This window comes from Hermetia illucens, chromosome 2 (assembly GCF_905115235.1).
Source record: "Hermetia illucens chromosome 2, iHerIll2.2.curated.20191125, whole genome shotgun sequence".
Classification (NCBI taxonomy): domain Eukaryota; kingdom Metazoa; phylum Arthropoda; class Insecta; order Diptera; family Stratiomyidae; genus Hermetia; species Hermetia illucens.
In genome coordinates this window covers 150,753,970-150,774,595 of record NC_051850.1, presented here as the reverse complement: position 1 = coordinate 150,774,595, position 20,626 = coordinate 150,753,970, and the positions used below count along the sequence as shown (strand labels likewise).

Below are 20,626 nucleotides of genomic sequence, written 5' to 3'. Positions count from 1 at the left end.
AGTAACACTTCCAATGCTATGTGCTTCGTATATCTCTACACACCGTTCCAAGATCCCGATCAACAGCAAGCACAGTCACGTCATCAGCATAAGCTTGAGCGTGTATTGGCAAATTTTGTAGTTCGCATAGTAGTGAGTCGATCAACATACTCCACAGAAGTGGCGAAAGCACATCTCCTTGGGGGCAGCCCATCGTTGCTTCTACACTCAGATAGCGATCGACACCCAGCTCAACGCACAGCAATCTCTGCGTTAACATAGCATGGGTCCACTTAATTAATGCGTCATCAACACCATGCTCTCTGGCGGCATCACAAAGTTTTTGAAAAGGCGCACATTCAAAAGCCCCTTCAATGTCCACGAACACCCCCATCGCGTACTCACCATTCAAAGTTGCATCCTCTATCTTTGCTACCAAAGAATGAAGAGCAAACTCACAGGACTTTCCACGCTGATAAGCATGTTGGTTTTCACTAAGTGGGTGCGACCTAAGTGCGTTTCCACGAATGTGACGTTCCACCAGTCTCCCCAAACCTTTCAGCAAGAATGAAGTCAAGCTGATCTGTCTGAAGTTCTTTGGATTAGAATAGTCATCTTTCCCAGGTTTCGGTATGAAAACTACCTTAACCTGTTGCCAAGAAGAAGGCACGTAGCCCGGAGCAAGACATCCTCGAAAAATATTTCTTAGAGGTCGCTCTAAATGCTCCATACCCTCCTTTAGCATTCCCGGATAGATGCCATCCATGCCAGGTGCTTTGAAATGTTCAAAGGACAGTATGGCAGCTCTCACCTTTCCATGGGTAACAACCGCTTTCGCAGTGTTCCAGTTCCCCTTGCAACACTTGCGTGTTGAAGGGGTTGCAAGAACCGTCAACTCTCCCCCTACCACCTCTCTCACCCGTTCCCCCGAGTGGTGTACTTCCAGGAGGGTCTGTACTGAGTCCAATCTGCAGCTCGTGAAACTACCGTCGGGTTTTCTAAGAGAATCCAACTTGGCCGACTCATCCTTTTTGAGGACTCTGCACAGCCTTGAAGTCTCCCTTTCGCCTTCCAGTTCCTCACAGTACGCTCTAAAGGAGTCTCGTTTCGAGCACCTAACGAGCCTCTTATATTCACGTTGTGAGTTCCTGAAATTCTTGTTACTTTTGCAAGCACGATTTAGGAGTCGCCTGGTTGATTTCCTGAGTTTTTGCAGTTCTCGGTTACCGCTTTGGCCTCGGGAAATAGGACAAGCCTCTTCATAGCACTCTAAAAGTGTGCAGTTCAGAGTTTTCAATTGATCTTCCAGCACCAAAGGAGTCCTTAGTCGCCTAGGGAACTGTACGTTCATTGAACTTTGCCCAATCCGTTTTCCTAGGGTTCCGTCTTTGTACTGCAGACTGTTCGCCCGCAATAGTCAGATTGAATTCTAGATATCGGTGATCTGACAGTGAGACCTCGTCTAGCACTCGCCAGTGTGTAATCAACTCAAACAATTTTGGGGTACACATTATTAGGTCAATTACTTCGCTTCTTCTCGGTCCCACGAACGTAGGGGCGCACCCTACGTTTGCAGTCATAAGACCAGCTGAAGTGATGAAATCAAATAGCTTCTCTCCTCTTGGATTGCATTTGCTACTGCCCCAACAAATATGTTGAGCATTCGCATCGCAACCTATTAAGAGTTCGAGACCACTTGATTCTGCATACACTACCAGATCCCTAAGTTCTATATTGTGTGAGTCGAAGACCATCATTGTTCTTCGCTCTCAAAATGGAGATGATGCTCTACAGTTTCCTGATATGCCTGAATTTCAGTTTATCTAGGCAAAAGTGGAGCACCATATGGTGACTTCCCCTGAGCACATTCAGACTGTTTTGGTCCAGTTCGAATACCAAGTTGAAACCCTCCACCTTCGTAGATTTGTCCTTTCTTGTATTCATGAACTTTACATGTTCTGTCTTGCGTAGCTCAGTGTTCCCAATAGTGAACTTGGGCCGACCGTCAGAACTCAAAGTCGGGATTGCCTGCGGGGGCCACTTTAAGGCAGCCTCGTCAGTGCACTCTTAATGGGGAAGCCCGTCGCGAAAACCTTGATTGTTAAATCGTGGCGTCGTTCCAGGCTCCAGCATTTTTTTCCACAGATATTCCCAGAGGATGGTAAATTGTCCCTTTGACATTTTGCCATCCTTGGAGGAAACTCCCAGGGCAGCAGTCTGAACAGAGGCTGCAGCTTGTCCATATGCGTGGATGTAAGCCCTGGTGCGGAGCACAATAAAGCGTTGGCCACAGCAAATGTGTTGACCTTACGCTTCTTGCGCGCATTACCCCTGACAGAAGAGTGTAGTGCGTCCAGTGTGGATCTCCCTGGGGTTTCCAGTTTATCCCTACCTTCCGCCGGAGACTCCGCCCCCTTGCTTCCAATTTCTCTGGACTTTACCGCACCTAGTGGTTCAGCTACGTCCATGCCGTCATTGCTAAGGTGCTTCATCTTCCTTCACAGTGCTCTCTTCTGCCGCCAGTTTGGGGCCTTTCTAGGTTCACGGTGTCCTGGCCGCTGGATCCAGTTCCATATACTGGCGTTAGTAGCATCCACGTTACCAGCCTTTCTTTGGCTCTTCCCGATAAGGGTGAAGGAGAAGGTTTTGACAGGCAGGAAGTTCCGAAGTGGCCGAAGTTCCCTTCTGCCGAGCCTTCCTCTTCCGTTTGCGGGTAGATTTAGGCTGTAGTACCCCGGACGGCCCGGCCGTAGTCGGATTTCCAGTTTCTCTCAAATTGAGTTACCGTACTTTCCTTTCTGGCTAACTTCGCCGTAGTCACTAAATGCAAGCTTTCCACTGAGTCGGAAAGCATGCCTTCTACAGATTTATCTATAGGGGGTATGAATGTGGTGAGACCTCCAAAATCCGCGCTTCAGCCGCGACATGAATGCTCATGGTCGCGGGTGGATTCGGAGTCTGTGAGTCTGTACCACTTGGAGAGTTTATACCCTTCGTTTCCATATTCATATTTTGGATACACTTAGTGAAGTAGTAAAATACTACAGGCTCGCCCACTACGACAAGGTGGTATCCAAAGTGGAGCTAGCTCTCCTTTCAAACAACGTCGTGAATGGTACGGGCTAACCCTGAAGATCTGAGCCAGTTGATTTCTACTCCCCTTGCTTTTCCCAAAGCAGTCAGGTCCAGTTTGTGGCATCAAATCAGCGCCCAACACAGCCTTACGACCTTATCTCCCGTGTGAAAGATATATCATTGAGTTTCTGTTGGTCCACGTGGAACTTAAATTTTCTTATTTGAGTCATGTCGCCTGGTGCCTGATGTAGAAACCAAGTATAACAGTGTGAATAACACAAAACCTTATATTATATTGTCATAAGTCTTGCTGATCCTAATTTTATTCAGATTATGAAGTCCTGGCAAATATTCTGAAATTTCGTTTTCAGCTTTAGTTTAGTTTGGAGCTTTTGGGCAGTTGTGTGGTTCACTTTCCATCTGCTACTCCCATATAGCAAGTCCAGAGCCATTTGGCCAAGATGCAGAATTCGGTGAGAGAGCAAACAGCTCTTTAGACAAGGCATGCAACCCTAGCGGACTGCGCTGTAGACCTAAAAATTTTGCGCCATCGTATGCCTCTCTGGTAATAGCTATTAGTTTCTCCGATACTCCCTCTTGCGCGTTCGAAAGAATTCTCGAAATCGATGAAGAGCAGGTGAAGCGAAAATCTACTCTCCGTACACTGTTCCAAAATGATCCGTATGGTGTTGAGGTGGTTTATTAACTTTTCGACGGCAGAGAACACACAAAAGCTTTTAAATCTATTAGCAGTGATCCCAGTACCTTGATCCACGACCACCCGCCACATTTAAGGAAGAGTTTGATTCCTCGCTTACGATGATAATGCGCCACAATCCAATTAGATCAGGGCCTTGAAGCGTTTTAGAACACTTCATTCAAGACCGTAACGGTACACTACAGGAGTGCAGTACCCTATAGGAGGTAATGTGGTCAGCATTGCGCTCGCCTGAGATTATTACTCTAATTTGACTCAAGTACTCATCCACAGCTGAATCGACTGGTATCCAACATCCATTCACGATATAAATCCACCACCTTCCATTAGGACAGCCCAGCGCTCTAACCACTAACCCTTCCCAATACGCATTGATACGATACTTGAATTTAATTGACTGCATCCTGATTGCACTATGCTATTCCAGGGGTTTACTCTGTAGACGACTCGCTCAATAGTGAATAATAACAGACTTGGTAAATCGAAGGCCCTCTTTCAACTGAATGTTTGCCTTTTGTTTTATTGAATGAATCTCCCACCTAGGGAGAGCTAATACCACTATACTAAAAAAGAAAAAAAATATTTTAAATATAAAACATTTATTCAATATCAATTCAAAACTTTGTACATTAACTTAACACTTGTATGTGGTGGCTCAACTTTCAGTACTGGTTTCCCAGTCTTATCAAGATACTTGTCATACACGATTTCGTTAATTTCTTGGAATCCCAATTTTTGAAATATTCTTTGAGAAAATGCTCCTGTCGCTTCAGCTTTCGCCACCTATATGAGGAAAAAGTCGAAAAAATGTTCACGCCAACGCTATCCTAAACTGAATATACCTTAATATTCTTCTCCTTGGCTAGAAGCTCGGCTCTTCTCAACAGCTCCCATCCGAGTTTATGTTGACGATATTTGGAATCGACCGATACAATACGAGCATCAAAGATAGTGTCAACGGAAAACTTCGAGAATAAGTCAATTGGAACGTTCACGTTGCAAAGAAGTCGACAGATTTTTCTAAAATTTTCTGTTTTACATTCGGCTACCTTTTCATCGTATTGTTCTTTATCACCTTTTCGGAAGTAACCATTCAGCATTACACCGGCGATCTGCAAAGATGAATTTAAATTACTTAAAATCTTTAGGCTACCAATGACGTGAGTAAAAGAGATACAGGAATAAACGGTGGTAGACAGAATGTGTTAAATGTGTACCATAACTTCTTCTACAGTTTACTGAGGTTACGAAAATTTGTCATCAGGTTGTCGTGGAACAAACGGAACTTTAGCTACAAGCATCACGTAGCCAGCAATGGAGTTGGTGCCTTTCCTTAATGTGTAACCTATCCACTGCCACTTTTGCCTTCTGATCAACACATATACTAACTAACACGTGCGTCAACCCAGACTCGAAAGTGACAGACATCAATTTCGATACCGCTCTCGGCAGAAATGACCCTTACCAGATATACAAATTAATCAACGTCTCAGATTAATGCAGATAGAATTTTGCATATCTCCTTCTCCAAGTGCAAAGCCATTTAGCCACGGTTCATAATTGTCATTCATACTCAACAGAGATGGAGTGAAACTGCTTCATGACAATACACCCCATGTACCCAGAATAACAGCCCAACCGCGTACAACTTTTTAACATTTGGATCATTTTTTGGGCGACAATTTAACAATGTAGTAGCTATCAATGGGAATTCTGTCACATTAAAAAGTCTGCCTATAACGAAACTGGCATGAGTTCTGTTGTATCTCGTTAGGAGAAGTATTTCGAATCTGCTGGGGCTTATTTTGACTAATCAAATTCATTCCTAAACCTTGCTCTTGTTTGGAATTTTATTACCTAATCCGACAAATCATCATCCCTAATAACACGGGAAATGTGGTAATGTTCTCCTTGCATTCATTATTCAGCTGTCCATCATCGGGAACGAGGCGTCCACCGTTAGTGTCCCTCATAGAACCATCGAAAGACTTATAGTCACCTATAAGCTCTTTGTAATGTGACATATGGTAAAGAAATCGTGGTAATGGCAGCTTCCCTCGGCAATATAATGGTGGCATTCCCTTTACAGCGTACAGTACGGTCAACTTCTCGCGTTTTTTTTTTACGGTAAAGGGGTTGCAGCGTGCCGGGCTCATCCCCTCTTGTAACTATCAACGAAGCTTTCAGCTCCTTACGTTCGTTGATCTGTGTTTCCGGAATCATCTTGTATCGTGATTTGACTTCAAATATCAGTCGACTCAGCTGTGAATGAGTCAAATTAGGGTAACCATCGGGGGCGAGCGCAATGCTGACCACATTGCTTCTAATAGGCTACTGCAATCCTGTAGGGTACCGTTATGGTCTTGAATGAAGTGCTCTAACACATGTCAAGGCCCTGATCCAATATGGATTGTTGTACCAACGATTATTATTATTGCATGACGTGACGAGTTGTCGTTAATGTGTGATCTATCCACTGCCACTTACATTTTCTCACTAACACGTCTACGGTTATTTGACTTGTACGACGACGAAATCCATTGTTTGGAATTGTCTATCATGTTTGCAGCTTTCGAATATTATTGGATGCCACCTTACATGCGCTACTACCAAATTGCAGCACAACAGAATATTAGCAACTCGATATTGGTGTTGAGATAGTTGTTGTATGATGCTTGGGGAAAGATAATATCCTTCATTGAACCTTCTAAATCCTGCAGTCAGGGTAGCATCAAGAACATCATTGATAACGAGAAGAAAAATATCGATCACACAATACTATCTTCGCGGACTTGAACTCAATGCAGCAAATGATATTTTGCGCCAGGATATGTTACTCTGATAATAACTATTGGTTTCTCCGCAATGCCTCTCCCGCGTAAAGCATTTTAGATAAACTCAGTTCACTCTGTCCAAAGATTTTTCGAAATCGATGAAGAACAGGTAGGTCGGTGATCTAAACTCCACACACTACTCCGCAATGATGCGGAGTTTGTTAACGACGGGAGGGTTCAAAGCGGTTTTCGCTGTGTCCTTTGAGGTGTTCCAAATTGATTTTAGATAATATCATCACGACAGCAGGAAGCACGCAAATAGCCACATTATCACGGGTACCCTTCCTCGAAACCTTAACGATAATCCTCTTCCTGTACTCACTGAGAAAGATCCCGAATGAGTGGAAGTAATAACCCTGCAGGGACCGAAGTAGAGAAGTAATAACCCTGCAGAGACAGAGTAACCAGATCACGGAGCAATACCCGAAGATGCTTCTAAAGAAGGTGTTGAAGAAAGTTAACGAGGATTCAAAGGAATATAATATATATAGTATAAAGCCTGACAATTTTGTAGCTTGATTGATGGTTTAGAGTGTGTGAATGTCGAAGCGGAGCTCATGGTTAGAAGTGACTCCAGGGTCTCAAATGTAGTCCTGATTTGATAAGGAATATCCATCAAGAGAGTATGAAAATGGGGTGGGTGAGGATTTGAGCGAATAGTACATCGAATTAAATTTTATGACGTTTAGCGCTAACTTATTAGCAGGGCACCAAGGAACTAGTCGAAAACAGCTGCATGAAGCAGTAGGGAGAGGGGGAAGGTCGTTCATAAAGAATAAAGAACCCAGAATAAAGCCTTGTGGAACGCCAGAGGAAGGGGATCGCATGCAGGATTCGTTGGTAAGGTAAGAGGTTAGCCATGTTATAAGTGATATTGGAACGGTGGGAGAGGTTAGTGTCGAACACTTTAGCACCAAGAGTCTGATCGCCACTTTTGTGAAAAAGAGATGATGAGCGCCTCTTTCCACAAGCTAGAAAATTAGTTCTCTTTGAGGCTTTTGTTGAAAATAATGGAGAGGAGAAGGGAAATGGACTGACCAGTTTTAATTACAAAGAGGGTTGCAATACCGTCGTGATCAGAGCCAACATTAGTGCTAAGGTTACCTACCAATGAGGTACACGACAAAGAGAGGAATGGCAGGAGATAACATGAAGGCGGAGATGCGGTAGCATCGACAGAGGAAAAGTAAGGGGGGTAAATCACAAGAGAGTTGGGGAAAGTTAGCAGATAATCCTTTCTGGACTTAAGTATTAGATATTTGAACGAGGAACACAAACGAAGTCAGCGTGGTTTCCAGAAGACAGGGAATTGTTCCTTGCAGTAAGTTTTTTGTGGACTTCAGTGGCGAACCAGACTGACCTGAGTGCTTGGTAGTACGTTGATGAAGAGAGGAGGAGGGCCCAGCTGATTCTCGCCAAGGCCAAGTACAGGCTATCAAAACTAGCCTTACGTACGGCGATTTGCTAAATTAGTTTTAAAGCTTAAGTTATAATCCAAAAATATAAACTAATATAATTTTCAATGCTATGATAAGAAGAAAAATCGATAAAAATTTGATATCCTTAGAAGATTGTGTAGATAATTAACGAAAACATAAGGAAGAATTTACATAATTAATTTATCATTTTTTTTGTGAAAGTGGTTGAGAACCGGACCTTCAAAGTTCGGAAGGCCAGGGTTACCATTCCTCACATTAAGGAATAGATATCACAATTTTTCGTATTTTTGTATTATTTCTTTTCCTATTTTCATTTCGTTATATTTTTTTTCTTGCTTCTTTTCTTCCTTTAAGTTTATTCTTACGTTCCTTTTTTCTTTTTTTTTTATATTTCGTACTTCTATTTTTTAGATTTAGATATTTTTTTTTTAAATATTTTTTTTCATTGAATATAGTCATGTGGGAAATGAAATGTCTCGATTAGTACTTTCCGAATCTGGTATTAATTTTGACGTGAATTGTAAAGTATGAGGAGTCAAAATGTATGCACTTAAAGTGAGATAGGACTCATTTTCGGAAACTACCCAACCTGAAAATCGGAAAAAAATCGGGAAGGTGCGCCTACATGAAATCTAAGCCTGAAAATATGTCCCATTGTGCTCAAAGAAACTTACTAATAGTATATTACCAACTTTTAGAAATTGACTGGAAAACCTCCATTAAGTTCATCCTAGGAATGTTTTGCACCAGCACAGAGAAATCCGGGCATTAGTGACATCAATGCGTGAATTTACTACATCTGAAGCTATGCAAATAAGATGCTGACGTTATATTTAAATAGAATAATTGATATTCGAATGAAATATTAATGTCCCATATATGAAGAAGTGACTTCTGCCTAGTCCTTTTACCCTTTGCTGTTATTAGGTGAGCCCTTTTTAAGGTTTTGTCTGAAACAAACCTTATTAAAATCGATTCAATGTCCGTCTGTTACATCCGATTTACTTGGAAACAGCTGAACCAATTGTCACAAAATTTGGTGAGAAGGTGTAATCTGTGAACTCCTTTACATATGCCAAGTGACGCCATTTTGTGTTGAATTTGAAGGGGGGCTTCCCATAAATGCAAATGGGGGTTGTACTTTTTTTGGCAGAATCTGGCCATGGGGGGTGGTATCAAATGAAAGGACTCGATTAGTACTTTTCGAAACTGATCTTATTTTTCGTTCTGAGAGCCTTTTCAGCCGAAAAATCTGAAAAAATTCACAATGGTGCATCTATATGAAATCTAGGCCTCAAAATGCATCTCATTCCGATATCTGTTCAAATAAAGTTAAAATAGCATAATACCATATGTTAGAAATTTACCGGAAAACTCCCTGAAGTTCATCCTAGAAGTACAAGGTTTGGCATTGGTATAAGGGATAATATAAGGCATAACTTTAGGAAGGTTGAATGAAATTCAACTATTATTAACAAAGGCATTGGCGTTGAAACTTTTGCATTTCACGAAAATTTATTGCACCCTAAGAGTGTATGCTGCCTAGGCTCTGAAATACCTTCCGTACCGATATCTATTCAAATAAAGTTAACAATAGTATATTACCATAATTTTTAGTAATTTACTGATAAATCCCCCTTAAGTTCATCCTAGAATCAGCAATTATCCTCCCAAGCTTAGTAGAAATCGCACTATTACTAACAAAGTTATAATAGGTTAAAACTGTAGTTTCTGTTCAAATTCAAGACTTTAAATGTCGGCATAACGCGAAAGTGGATATTCTCACAAAATATATATGCATATATTACCCAAAGAGTACATTGTCACAGCCGGGGTACCACAGGGATCGGTACTTGGTCCCCTGTTGTGGAATATCATGTATAATGGGGTGCTTGCTCTTCCCGTCCCAGAGGGGACTACGATTGTCGGCTTTGCTGATGACCTAGCTGTGGTTGTTGCAGCAAAACACCCAGAAGATGTGGAGGTTTACGCAACGGAAACAGTGAGAGCGGTAAAGTCCTGGCTAGAAAAGGCCGGGCTAACCTTGGCGGACGCGAAAACGGAAGCGGTCTTGATAACGAAACGCAGGAAAAATAACACTGTAAAAGTGGAGGTCGGTAGACATACGGTCGTATCAAAGCCGGCTATCAAATACCTGGGGGTAATAATTGACACCAAGTTGAGTTTTAGGGAGCACCTAGAGTATGCATGCCAAAAGGCAGCCAGTGCCACCACGGCACTTGCAAAAATGTTGCCAAATATTGGCGGGCCGAAACATTGCCGGAGGTTGGTGCTAGCCGGAGTGGTGCGCTCCATCCTGCTCTACTCGTCGCCTGTGTGGGCAGAGGCGCTTGCAAACTCTTAGAGACGGAATCAGGTGAACTCGGTTTACCGGCGGATGGCTTTGAGGGTTTGCAGTGCTTTTATGCTTTTAGAACCACATCAGATGAGGCAGTATTGGTGGTGGCAGGCATGATCCCGGTTGACATTCTGGCCAAAGAAATGAGTGTCCTGTACAATGCAAGACATATGGAGGGGCATGCACAGCGTAGAAATGCGGCAAGGTCAGAGTCGCTTGATCTCTGGCAACGCAGATGGGACGAGTCTGCGAAAGGTCGGTGGACGCACAGGCTCATTCCCAACATTAGGGTGTGGCTTGAGCGAAAACATGGGGATACCAACTACCACATTACCCAGTTCCTCACGGACACGGTGGTTGCTACAGGCAGTATCTGCACCGCTTTGGGTTGGATGATTTTCCGAACTGTCCCAGATGCGATGGCATACTGGAGGATCCAGAAAATGTGATGTTTCACTGCCCACGATTTGCGATGGAGAGAAGGAACTTAAACCAGGTGCTGGGCAGGAGCGGGACCCTGGAGAGCTTGGTTACTGAGATGCTGGAGTCCGAGGAGAAGTGGCTTGCGGTTGGCTCTGCAATCATCCAAATGCAGGAGGAGTTGCAGAAGGAACAAAGAAGGAGGAAAGCTGCAAATAGGAGAAGGATGAGTGCCTAAGAGCGAACCTACCCCGCGAACTAATACCTCAATGGTGGTCCCCCGGGGCTGGGGCTGGAGAGACCGGGGGTGGTTTTTAGTGGGTGTGAATCCCACACGCGCCCGCTGTTGTTCCGCCGTTCGGGCGGCGGAGCTGCGGCGGACGTGTCTTTCTAAGATTTTCCACCTCCGTGTACGCACAAAAAAAAAAAATTTGCATATATTACGATACTAATAGATACTAATGGGTCAAATGTTTTTATAAAAGAAATACCCAAAACCTTTTATACCTGAAGCGTCCAACTTCCGGCTTCTCGACTTGTTTTGTATTTACTTTTAGTGAACTTCTTCATATTTGCTAATAATGTTGAACTCCTAGTGACAAGCGTGAGGAATTAGCTATAATCGATAGAGTACTTTGAGTTTTAAATTATTATGGAAGTGCACTTGCTCGCACTTAAAGTTTTTCACATAGGGAAACACAAATTTTTTTACACCTAGAGCCTCCAGCTTCCCGTTTCGCGATTTGTTTTAAAGTTGCAACTGAGGTTGACCTCTTAAACGACAAGTGAGGGATCGAAGTGCTCAATGGACCAGCCAACATTCCCAGGCCTGGCTAGCGAAGAGGCAAATAAGCGCATGTCGACAGAGCACTTCGAGCCGCCTCACAAAAATCGAATAATTAAAACCAAGTGGTTTTTGGCAATTCGACTTTACTTAATTTTCCTCGACGAGACAAAAACCAGAACAAATAGTTACGATCGAAGAGCATAGTAACGAGCATCGATACACTTTGCAATGCTGTGTTAACTTTTTAAATTATTGAAAAAAAATCGACTCACAAAAACTGACAAATTTGAGCAAAAATTCACAAATTGAATACTGGGTTCACAGTACCACTTGAAATCATATGAAGAGCATATATATAATTCATTATACTCCAATCGTTCTACTAGATTCAATTTATCGATAAACTCTTTCCACACCTCTAATTAATTGTTTGAAATATGTGATAATAAAGCTGTCGTACCTTATCATCCTCGGTAACTGCTATAATGCTTAAATTCTCCTCAAGCGATGAAAGTATGTACGCCTCCAAATCAGGATTATCACCTTCCGGAGTTGATAATTTAGCCGCTTTCGAAAGAGGTTCGTCTTTATAGAAAAAAGTCTGCAAGTGCCTCAAGACTTCCTTGTGACGATCAGCACCCACTGGTTTGTATGTGAACTGCATTGCGGAATTATTCTTCCCCAACAGCTTACAACTGCGATGCAAGCTCCTTCTTACTACCGAAGAGAACCTAAACAAAAGATATTTTTCATAAAGAGACTGACTCGACTAAAGTCAAAGACATTGCCCATAAATTATACTGTTACTTACATGCTGTTTGAATTGCAACTATTTACTTTCTTGGAGTTTCCAAAAGCAGTGCTCACGTCTAATACAATAGAAGCAGTTTATTGCGAGACGATTAGACTATCATATGCTATGCTACGATAAGAACGAAAGTTGATAAAAATAATATCAATCTCCAAGGCCATTAGGTACACACTTAATATATCACCGCAGAAGCGTGCGGAAGCTAAATTTAAAATCAAGATTTTGAATATGCCGGAGGAATACGGTGGAGTACGCGGCTACTTGGAGCATCTGTTTTCCGCGCATGTTTCCAAAGTCTATGTAGCTCGGAAAATTGAAAACATTAGTTCCGTGGCAGTTGCCAAGATTTTAGATGGAACAGACTAATTAATTGGATTTTCGTTATTGATCGTTGGGCATATTTCTATTTTGGAAAATGCATAGAAAGTAGGAACACAAGGAAGTAAATTTGAACATGGAATTGATCCCTCCAAGTCATTAAACTTTTTGAAATCTAACAATTAGCATTTCTAACGCACCTGAAATACGAGTAAATCGCAGAAACAAGCGTACTGCATAGAGAACAATTCATTAGTCAAAACTCACTAAGAGGCCAGATGTTCTTTGTCGTTGATAACTCCAAAGATGATAAAAAACATGTTTTTTCTTCAATGAAAACAAAAGATCAATTCATAATTAGCGCTTACCATGCAGATGTGGATGAATACATTTTTCATAATCAACATAAATATTTACTCTTCAAAAATGTGGAGTGGTATTTATTATACCACGGCTGATTTTCAAATTAAATGTGTTCACATAAAACATGATAGTTCAATAGCGATATGACCTTTTCGTAATCCTGAGATATTATGAGATTTCTGGAGGAAGCACTGTTGTGTTTTCAGGTCGGAACCTACAAAGAAGGTTGAACCGCAAAGATTAACTAACCGATGTATGAATTTCCCTGATTTTATTATCCGAAGTGGTGGCCAAGGCATCCAAATGGGCAACCGACTGTTAGTGCTGACTGGCTCTGTCTCGTGTGTTGTATCTTAGCTTGAATGTTTTTTTATTTTGATATGGTGGTGGTATGAACATGATACGGCCCCGATCTAATGGAACCATGGGGCCATATTCCAATGCGAAGAACCGGGGCTAGGGTTTCCAACCCTTAGACAAGTTGTTGAGCAGAGTATACTTTGAGATAGCTCCTCCACCTTCTACAGCGTTGGATTCAGTTATCGTGCGTAGAAACAAAATCCCAGATCACTAAATCGCGAACTGCAAAATACGTCAGAACAAATATTAAAAAGAAAACTCTTGTGATATCTTATCAAAAATCATTTATTTCTTCATGCCATTTCTGAAGCTTTACACAATCTAGCTAACAAACCGGTCAACTGCAACAAAGATCCCAATCCATCAACTATTTTCATGTGTGTCATCCCAATTTCCCGTATAAAAATCAACTTCAACTGCTCATCCATCGACATTCGCTTACACACTCGGAAAATATTTCCAATTATATCCTCAGCTGCATAGCCCAAACGCCACAATTTCGCCAATATCTTATAAGCCTTATGAATATCATTCTGAATACAATGTTGAAGCATATCCTGAAGCAGCATCGGATGCGGTTCATCACAAACCTTGAAAACATTCTCGCCGCTTATATGACCAAATCCGTTCGCCGTCGACTGTAAATTATTCAAAGCCTGTCGCATATCTCCCTGGGCCGTGAATACAACAGCCTCAAGACCTTCCTCGTCGTAACTCAAATTTTCACGCTGACAAACTTCAATAAGTTTCGCCAATATTTGAGCATCTGAGAGTTTGGAAAAACGAAGCATTGCACAACGAGATTGAATAGGTTCAATGATTTTTTCGGATGTGTTGCAGGCTAATGCAAAGCGTGTTGTGTTGCTGTAAATTTCCATTGTCCGCCGCAAGGCTTGTTGTGCTCCCTCGGTCATGCTATCGGCTTCATCGAGAATCACAATTTTATGTCGTCCACGTGGTAGTGTTACTTTTTGTTGGGCGAACATTTTGATTTTGTTACGAACAACATCAATGCCGCGCTCATTGGATGCATTGAGTTCGAGAACTGCATCTTTGTAACTGTCGCCGAGGAGGATTCGAGCGAGACATTGAATTGTTGTGGTTTTGCCTACACCAGGTGGGCCCTGAAGAAAGTGGGGAAATTGATTGGGAAATGAAACTTTCAATATTTCGATGATCAACAACAAATGATCTAGTAACATCCATCACTTACTGCAATAATTATATTTGGAGCATTTCCTTGCGTAGCAAACACGGCCAATCGACTAACTGTATCCTCATTGCCTACAATTTCCTCGAACTTTACTGGTCGATACTTTTCAATCCTGAAAACAATTGTTTCGAAGGATGAGTAATACCATTGAATTTTGTTAGACATTATATATTCAAGCTCCTGCTAAAGTAAAGAAAGATAAAGTTAGAAGAGAAACAGCGGGCATTTTACGCCGAAAAACAATACCTTATCGGACTAGTCCTCCAAATTGGAGGAAGGGTACAATGGGATTAAAATAGAGATGCGCGAAACATCATCTTAGTAGGTACTATGATATCACATCTCTTTTTGAAAAAAACTGATATTAGAATGTAATATCACAAATGTCAGCTTCCATTATACAACTCCGCCATGCTATTAACATAGTATGATGGTCCCAAGCCCAGGTAAAGGAGGAGGGTTTGAGGCAACGTACTCTGTACTATCCTCAGTAAAACAAAAATAAAATGCTGAGATCAGGGAAAGAGATAAATAGAGTATAGTTGGAGTTTTTCCACTATCCTAAATCCTACCTGATATCTCTTATGCATACAATTTCGTTAGAAACAAGATGCTGGGATCGAGTAACAAGCCTCGGAAAGATGCTAGGGCGTCCATCTCAATCCACGCGGCAGGACGGGCCTAGGTTCTGTCGAGAAATGCGCAAGGGTTCTTCTTCATGGACGGCGTCAGGACGTAAGTAAGTTAGTCCGAGCAAAATAAATACATGTGTGCACGCTAAATGTTGGTACTCTAACTGCAAAAACCGAGGAGCTCACAAGAGCCCTTCGAAAAAGGCGCATTGATATCTGCACTCTGCAAGAAACCCGATGGTCTGGTGCCGAAAGCTGCGATATTGAACGCGAACCCGGTAAAAATAGCTATAAACTTCTCTATTTTGGTAGTCCGCACACTCAATATGGTGTTGTCATTGCCATCCCAGAGGAGAGTCGAACGATTTGATGATTGGCTGATGAAGCTCACCATAATATCAGCTAATCGCACTATTCACTTCTTCACCGAGTACGCACTACAGACAGGTCGACCTGATGTCGAGAAAGATGCTTTCTGGCAACTTCTCGAAGAAAAGATTTGTCAGGTGCCCGCTGATGACTATATCATCATTGCCGGCGAACTTAATGGTCATGTGGGTGAAAAGTAAGCGAAGGGTAAGCGGTATATCAACCGAGATACTTGGCTTTGGAATGATGATGTTGAAATGAAGGTCCGTGAAAAGAAACGCCTCTACCCCAAATTTCTCAACGATAAAACGCTGGCCAATTGGCAAATATATAAGAATGCCATCCGGGAAGCAAAGAAAGCAGTCACTGTCACCCGACCGGACCATCACAAAAATCTTTACGACAAACTGGACATTCGGGATGGCGACAAGGATCTGTATCGACTTGGTAAAAGCCGTAACGAACGTGCACAGGATATCGAACACTTCTGTTGCGTTAATGACAAGAACGGTACTTTGCTTACCAACGGTCGAGCCGCAACGAATACTTGGAGCAGATTTCAATTGAAGAATTTGCTCATCCTCCACTTCCACATTCATTGCCGACATTTGGACCAGTTCCACCTGTCAGCGCAATTTCCAGTTAACCCGTTGGGGAGTTCCGTCCCCACGTACTTAAGGAGGGCGATCAGACTCGAGTCTGCAAGGGACTTATCTGAAGTGGCTCTGCCACGAAGCCTCACCGGAGGTTATCTGGTACCATGAGGACCGGGATGGCCCTCTGAGAGCATATGCTCCAGGAGAATTCTTGGAGGATGTGTTCTCGACCCGGTTATTTGCGGTTGGCCCCCTAGTGGGAGTTTCATGGCGGTTGTGGTTATGCCTACATCGCGGGCAGAGCTCCTCGGAGCTCGAGCGTGGAGTTGCGCTGTACAACTCAGGTGCCGTACTCCTTAGTTGCGGCAGAGGTGTTAGATAGGCCTCGCATTCACTGGTATGAATGCTGAGCCTGCACTCAGTATAAACCGGGACCGCTGTGCTTGCATGGCAGGGCTCTAATTGTGGTTCCAAAATCAATCCGTGTCCGAAGAGGACCGTGGGATTACGCCTTCAAGGCAGGTACTCACGTTAAACTCCCCAGGACTTTCATGTCAGCGCAACTGGGTGCTCAGAGGTGGCAACCCTGTCGGCTGAACCAAAACCAAGTGGCCGAGGAGAACCTCCATAGTGGTGGCACCGGGAGACGCTGTACTTACTTTGGTTTGCCGGCCATGATGCAGTAGGCGAAAGCTCCAAAGGCCAAATTAGGGCGATCAGACCCGAGTTTGCACGGGGACTCATCTGAAGTGGCAAATTGGTCACGAAACTTCACCAGGGGTATACTGGTACCATGGGAACCGGGATAGCTCCTGGACTCTCATACTTCGGGTGAACTTCCGTTGTATGTGAGTACAGCTCGATTATTTGCGGTAGGGCCCCTAGTGGGAGTTTCATGGTGGTTATGGTTATGCTCAAGCGAGAGGAGTCCTTCGGACCTCGGCGTGGTATTGCGTTTCAACACGGGTGCCGTACTCCTTAGTTCGGTAGAGATTTAGGTATGTCTTGCATCCGCCAGTCTGAATGCTAAGCCATGCACTTGGTATAGACTGGTACTGTTGTTGCTTGCCTCAGCGGGGCTCTGATTGTGGTCACAAAATCAATTCGTGTCTGAAGAGGACCGTAGGATTAAGTCTCACGACAGGCGCCTACGTAAAACACCATGGGCGTCATTGTCAGCGCAACTGGTGCTCTGAGGTGGCGGGGAGGAAGACGGGGCGGCAACCCTGTCGGCTGAACCAAAACCAAGTGGCCGAGGAGAACCTCCACGTGCTGGCGCCGGGAAACGCTTATCGCATTGGCTTGCCAGCCGCGATGCAGTAGGCGAATGCTCCAAGGCTTAATTAGGGCGATCAGGCCCGAGTCTGCACGGGGACTCATCTGAAGTGGCTTCGGTCACGAAACCTTACCAGGGGTAACTGGCACCATGGGAACCGAGATAGCCCCTGGACTCATATACTTCGGGAGAATTCCTGTCGTATATGAGTACAGCTCGATTGTTTGTGGTTGGCCCCCTAGTGGGAGTTTCATGGGGGCTGTGGTGATGCTCAAGCGAGAAGAGACCTTTGCGCCTCGGCGTGGTGTTGCGTTTCAATACGGGTGCCGTACTCCTTAGTTCGGTAGAGATTTAGGCAGGTCTTGCATCCACCAGTATGAATGCTAAGCCATGCACTTGGTATAGACTGGTACCATTGTTGCTTGTCACAGCGGGTCTCTGATTGTGGTCAAAAAATCAATCCGTGTCTTAAAAAGACCGTGGGATTAAGTTGCAAGACAGGTGGAAAGCGAAGAGCTGGGACCCAACACTGTGACTCAGTGAATTCTTTAATCGGGTTAGAACACCATCTGACTGACAAGAAAGAACCTTCTTCTTCTTCTTTCTTTTTCTTCAGCCTTTGTCCCGTTTACAAGCGGGGTAGTCCCGTCGTGATCGGTTTCGCCATTTGGCTCTATCGAATGCCTGATCTGGGTGCAATCTCGAGGCTTTTAAATCCCCATTCAGCGTATCAAGCCACCGTTGTTTAGGCCTGCCTTTTGGTCGTTTACCATCAACTTCGATGTTCAGACCAATCTTGGCAAGTGAATTCTCATTAGCACGAATTGCGTGACCACACCATCGAAGACGCCTCTCTCGCAATTCTTCCACGATCGGTGCAACCCCATAACGATCGCGGATAATCTCATTTCGGATGTGATCAAAACGTGTCACGCCACTAGTCCAACGCAACATCTTCGTCTCCATTACCGCAAGACGCCGTGCATAATAGTCGGCCAACACTCAGAACCATAGGGGGCGACAGGACGGACGACAAGAGAGTACCACTGTTCCAATATGGAAAAAGAAACTATCTTTCAGCAGAATTTTCAAATTACCGTCCGATCCGATTACTTTCCCATATCATGAAGATTTCTGAACGCATTCTTGATAACCGTATTCGCGAAATCGTTGAAATAACCGTGAATCAAGCCGGATTTGACGAAAAATGCGGAACTACTGACGCAATACACGCTGCACGTTTACTCATGGAGAAACACTGTAAGAAGCATCGCCCTCTTTACATTGCCTTTCTGTATTTAGAAAAAGCGTTTGACCGTGTGCCACACGAACTCATCTGGTATGCTTTACCACAACACTTAGTACCAGAAGAACTCGTGCGCTGGGTTCAATTGCTCTACCACGATCCGAAAAGTGTCTCTGTTGGTGTTGATCAAGGAAGCGCCCTCTCACCACTTTTCTTTGTTCTTGTTATGGACACCGTCACACGAGATATCCAACGTCCTGCGCCCTACACACTGCTTTATGTAGATGATGTTTTCCTAGCATCTGATAACAAAAATGATCTCGAGCAACTTGTCCAAAAATGGAATGATCGCCTCATGCAACACGGTCTCAGATTGAATCTAAACAAAACTGAATTTTTGACGACCGATCCCCATGAAACAAGCACAAAATTACTGTCAGCGGCAGTGATCTGTCCAGAACTGATCGATTTAATTATCTCGGGTCAACGCTATCAGCCAATGGAGAACTGCTTTATGAAATTCTTTCATGCATTAACGCAACCTGGATGAATTGGCGTTCCACAACTGGTATTCTTTGTGATCGACGTATCAACGAACGTCTCAAATGTAAAATTTACCGCAATGTTGTCCGTCCTGTCGCTCTCTATGGTTCTGAGTGTTGGCCAACTATATAAAGACAATGAACGGCGTCTTGCGGTAATGGAGACGAAGATGTTACGTTGGATTTGTGGTTGTTCCGAGAGAGGCGTCTTCGATGGTATGGTCACGCAATTCGGGCTAACGAGAGTTCACTTGCCAAGATTGGTCTGAACATCGAAGTTGATGGTAAACAACCAAAAGGCAGCCCTAAACAACGGTGGCTTGATATGCTGGATGGGGATTTAAAAGCCTCCAGATTGCACCCAGATCAGGCATTTGATAGAGCCAAATGGCAAAACCGATCACGACGAGTCGACCCCGCTTGTGAACGGGACAAAGGTTGAAGAACAAGAAGTCGTGTACGTAGCATAAGAAACACCAGGTGGGGAACCTATCGTTCTAAACCTACAGGAGGCAAAGGTGCCCTCCTCCCTCCTCGACGACCGAATAACAATTATTTGATGACACTATCTCTACCTCTTCAAACTGTCTCATTCTTGTTAAATGTCCTTTGTTTCGAATTTAGTGAACCCCATTGCAGTATGGGGTTGTAGTCAGTTGAAAAGCTATTGGTGATCAATGACTAGTTCAGAGCTATTGGTAGAGGCCAAGGTGGAAATGTGAGCGTAGAATCGCGGGACGAACAGTATATGACATGGATCCAGCCGCTTAGTCTGTTGTTATTGGATCAAGAAAACATTATCAACTAACCCCCAACAAAACAAACAATTTAGGAAGTTCGAGGTTGATTTAGGAAAGCTATCATACCAAGGCAAATTCCGTCGCTTCGTCTGCTCGACTCCATCACCAGCTGTAGATGTAGATTCCTTTGCTGTTTCCTTCATCACGAAATCTTATATGCAAACCAATTTAAAAGACGATTCGTTTCGAAATCACTGGATTTGGCGCCCAAATTGACTTCAGATGAGCCGAGAGGAGCTCACTGACAGCCAATTGTTTGGCGGCATTGTCATATCGAAGAACTGGAGACTTCCTTTCGAAAAATACTATAAATTTCTATTTCCATTTTGAAGTGAAGAAGAGCGATAACTAGTTTATTCGTTCGTTTGTTAATATTCAGCTGTAATGTCTATGTTCTAGTTAATTTTTTTTTGTAATAATAGCGCGTTTGGAAGATATAAATCCGACAATTGTTCAAATGGCGCCCATCCGCTGTAAACGAATCGCAGT

The 20,626-nt window shown here is 43.4% G+C and overlaps 2 protein-coding genes across 2 annotated transcripts; both read right to left on the bottom strand.

The window, feature by feature from the left end:
* Positions 1 to 4,352: 4,352 nt before the first annotated feature.
* LOC119648684 (dopamine N-acetyltransferase-like) lies at positions 4,353 to 12,552 on the bottom strand. The gene is made up of 4 exons (XM_038050480.1): positions 12,423 to 12,552; positions 12,072 to 12,342; positions 4,615 to 4,884; positions 4,353 to 4,555 (listed from the first exon to the last, which is right to left on the bottom strand). Coding segments are annotated over exons 1-4 (717 nt in total). The 5' UTR covers positions 12,425 to 12,552; the 3' UTR covers positions 4,353 to 4,381.
* Positions 12,553 to 13,751: 1,199 nt separating this feature from the next.
* Positions 13,752 to 20,353, bottom strand: LOC119648645 (replication factor C subunit 2). Its single transcript, XM_038050416.1, has 3 exons — positions 20,204 to 20,353; positions 14,677 to 14,788; positions 13,752 to 14,587 (listed from the first exon to the last, which is right to left on the bottom strand). Exons 1-3 carry the CDS (start codon positions 20,278 to 20,280, stop codon positions 13,757 to 13,759), a joined length of 1,020 nt encoding a protein of 339 aa, XP_037906344.1. The 5' UTR covers positions 20,281 to 20,353; the 3' UTR covers positions 13,752 to 13,756.
* Between the last annotated feature and the right edge of the window lie 273 nt (positions 20,354 to 20,626).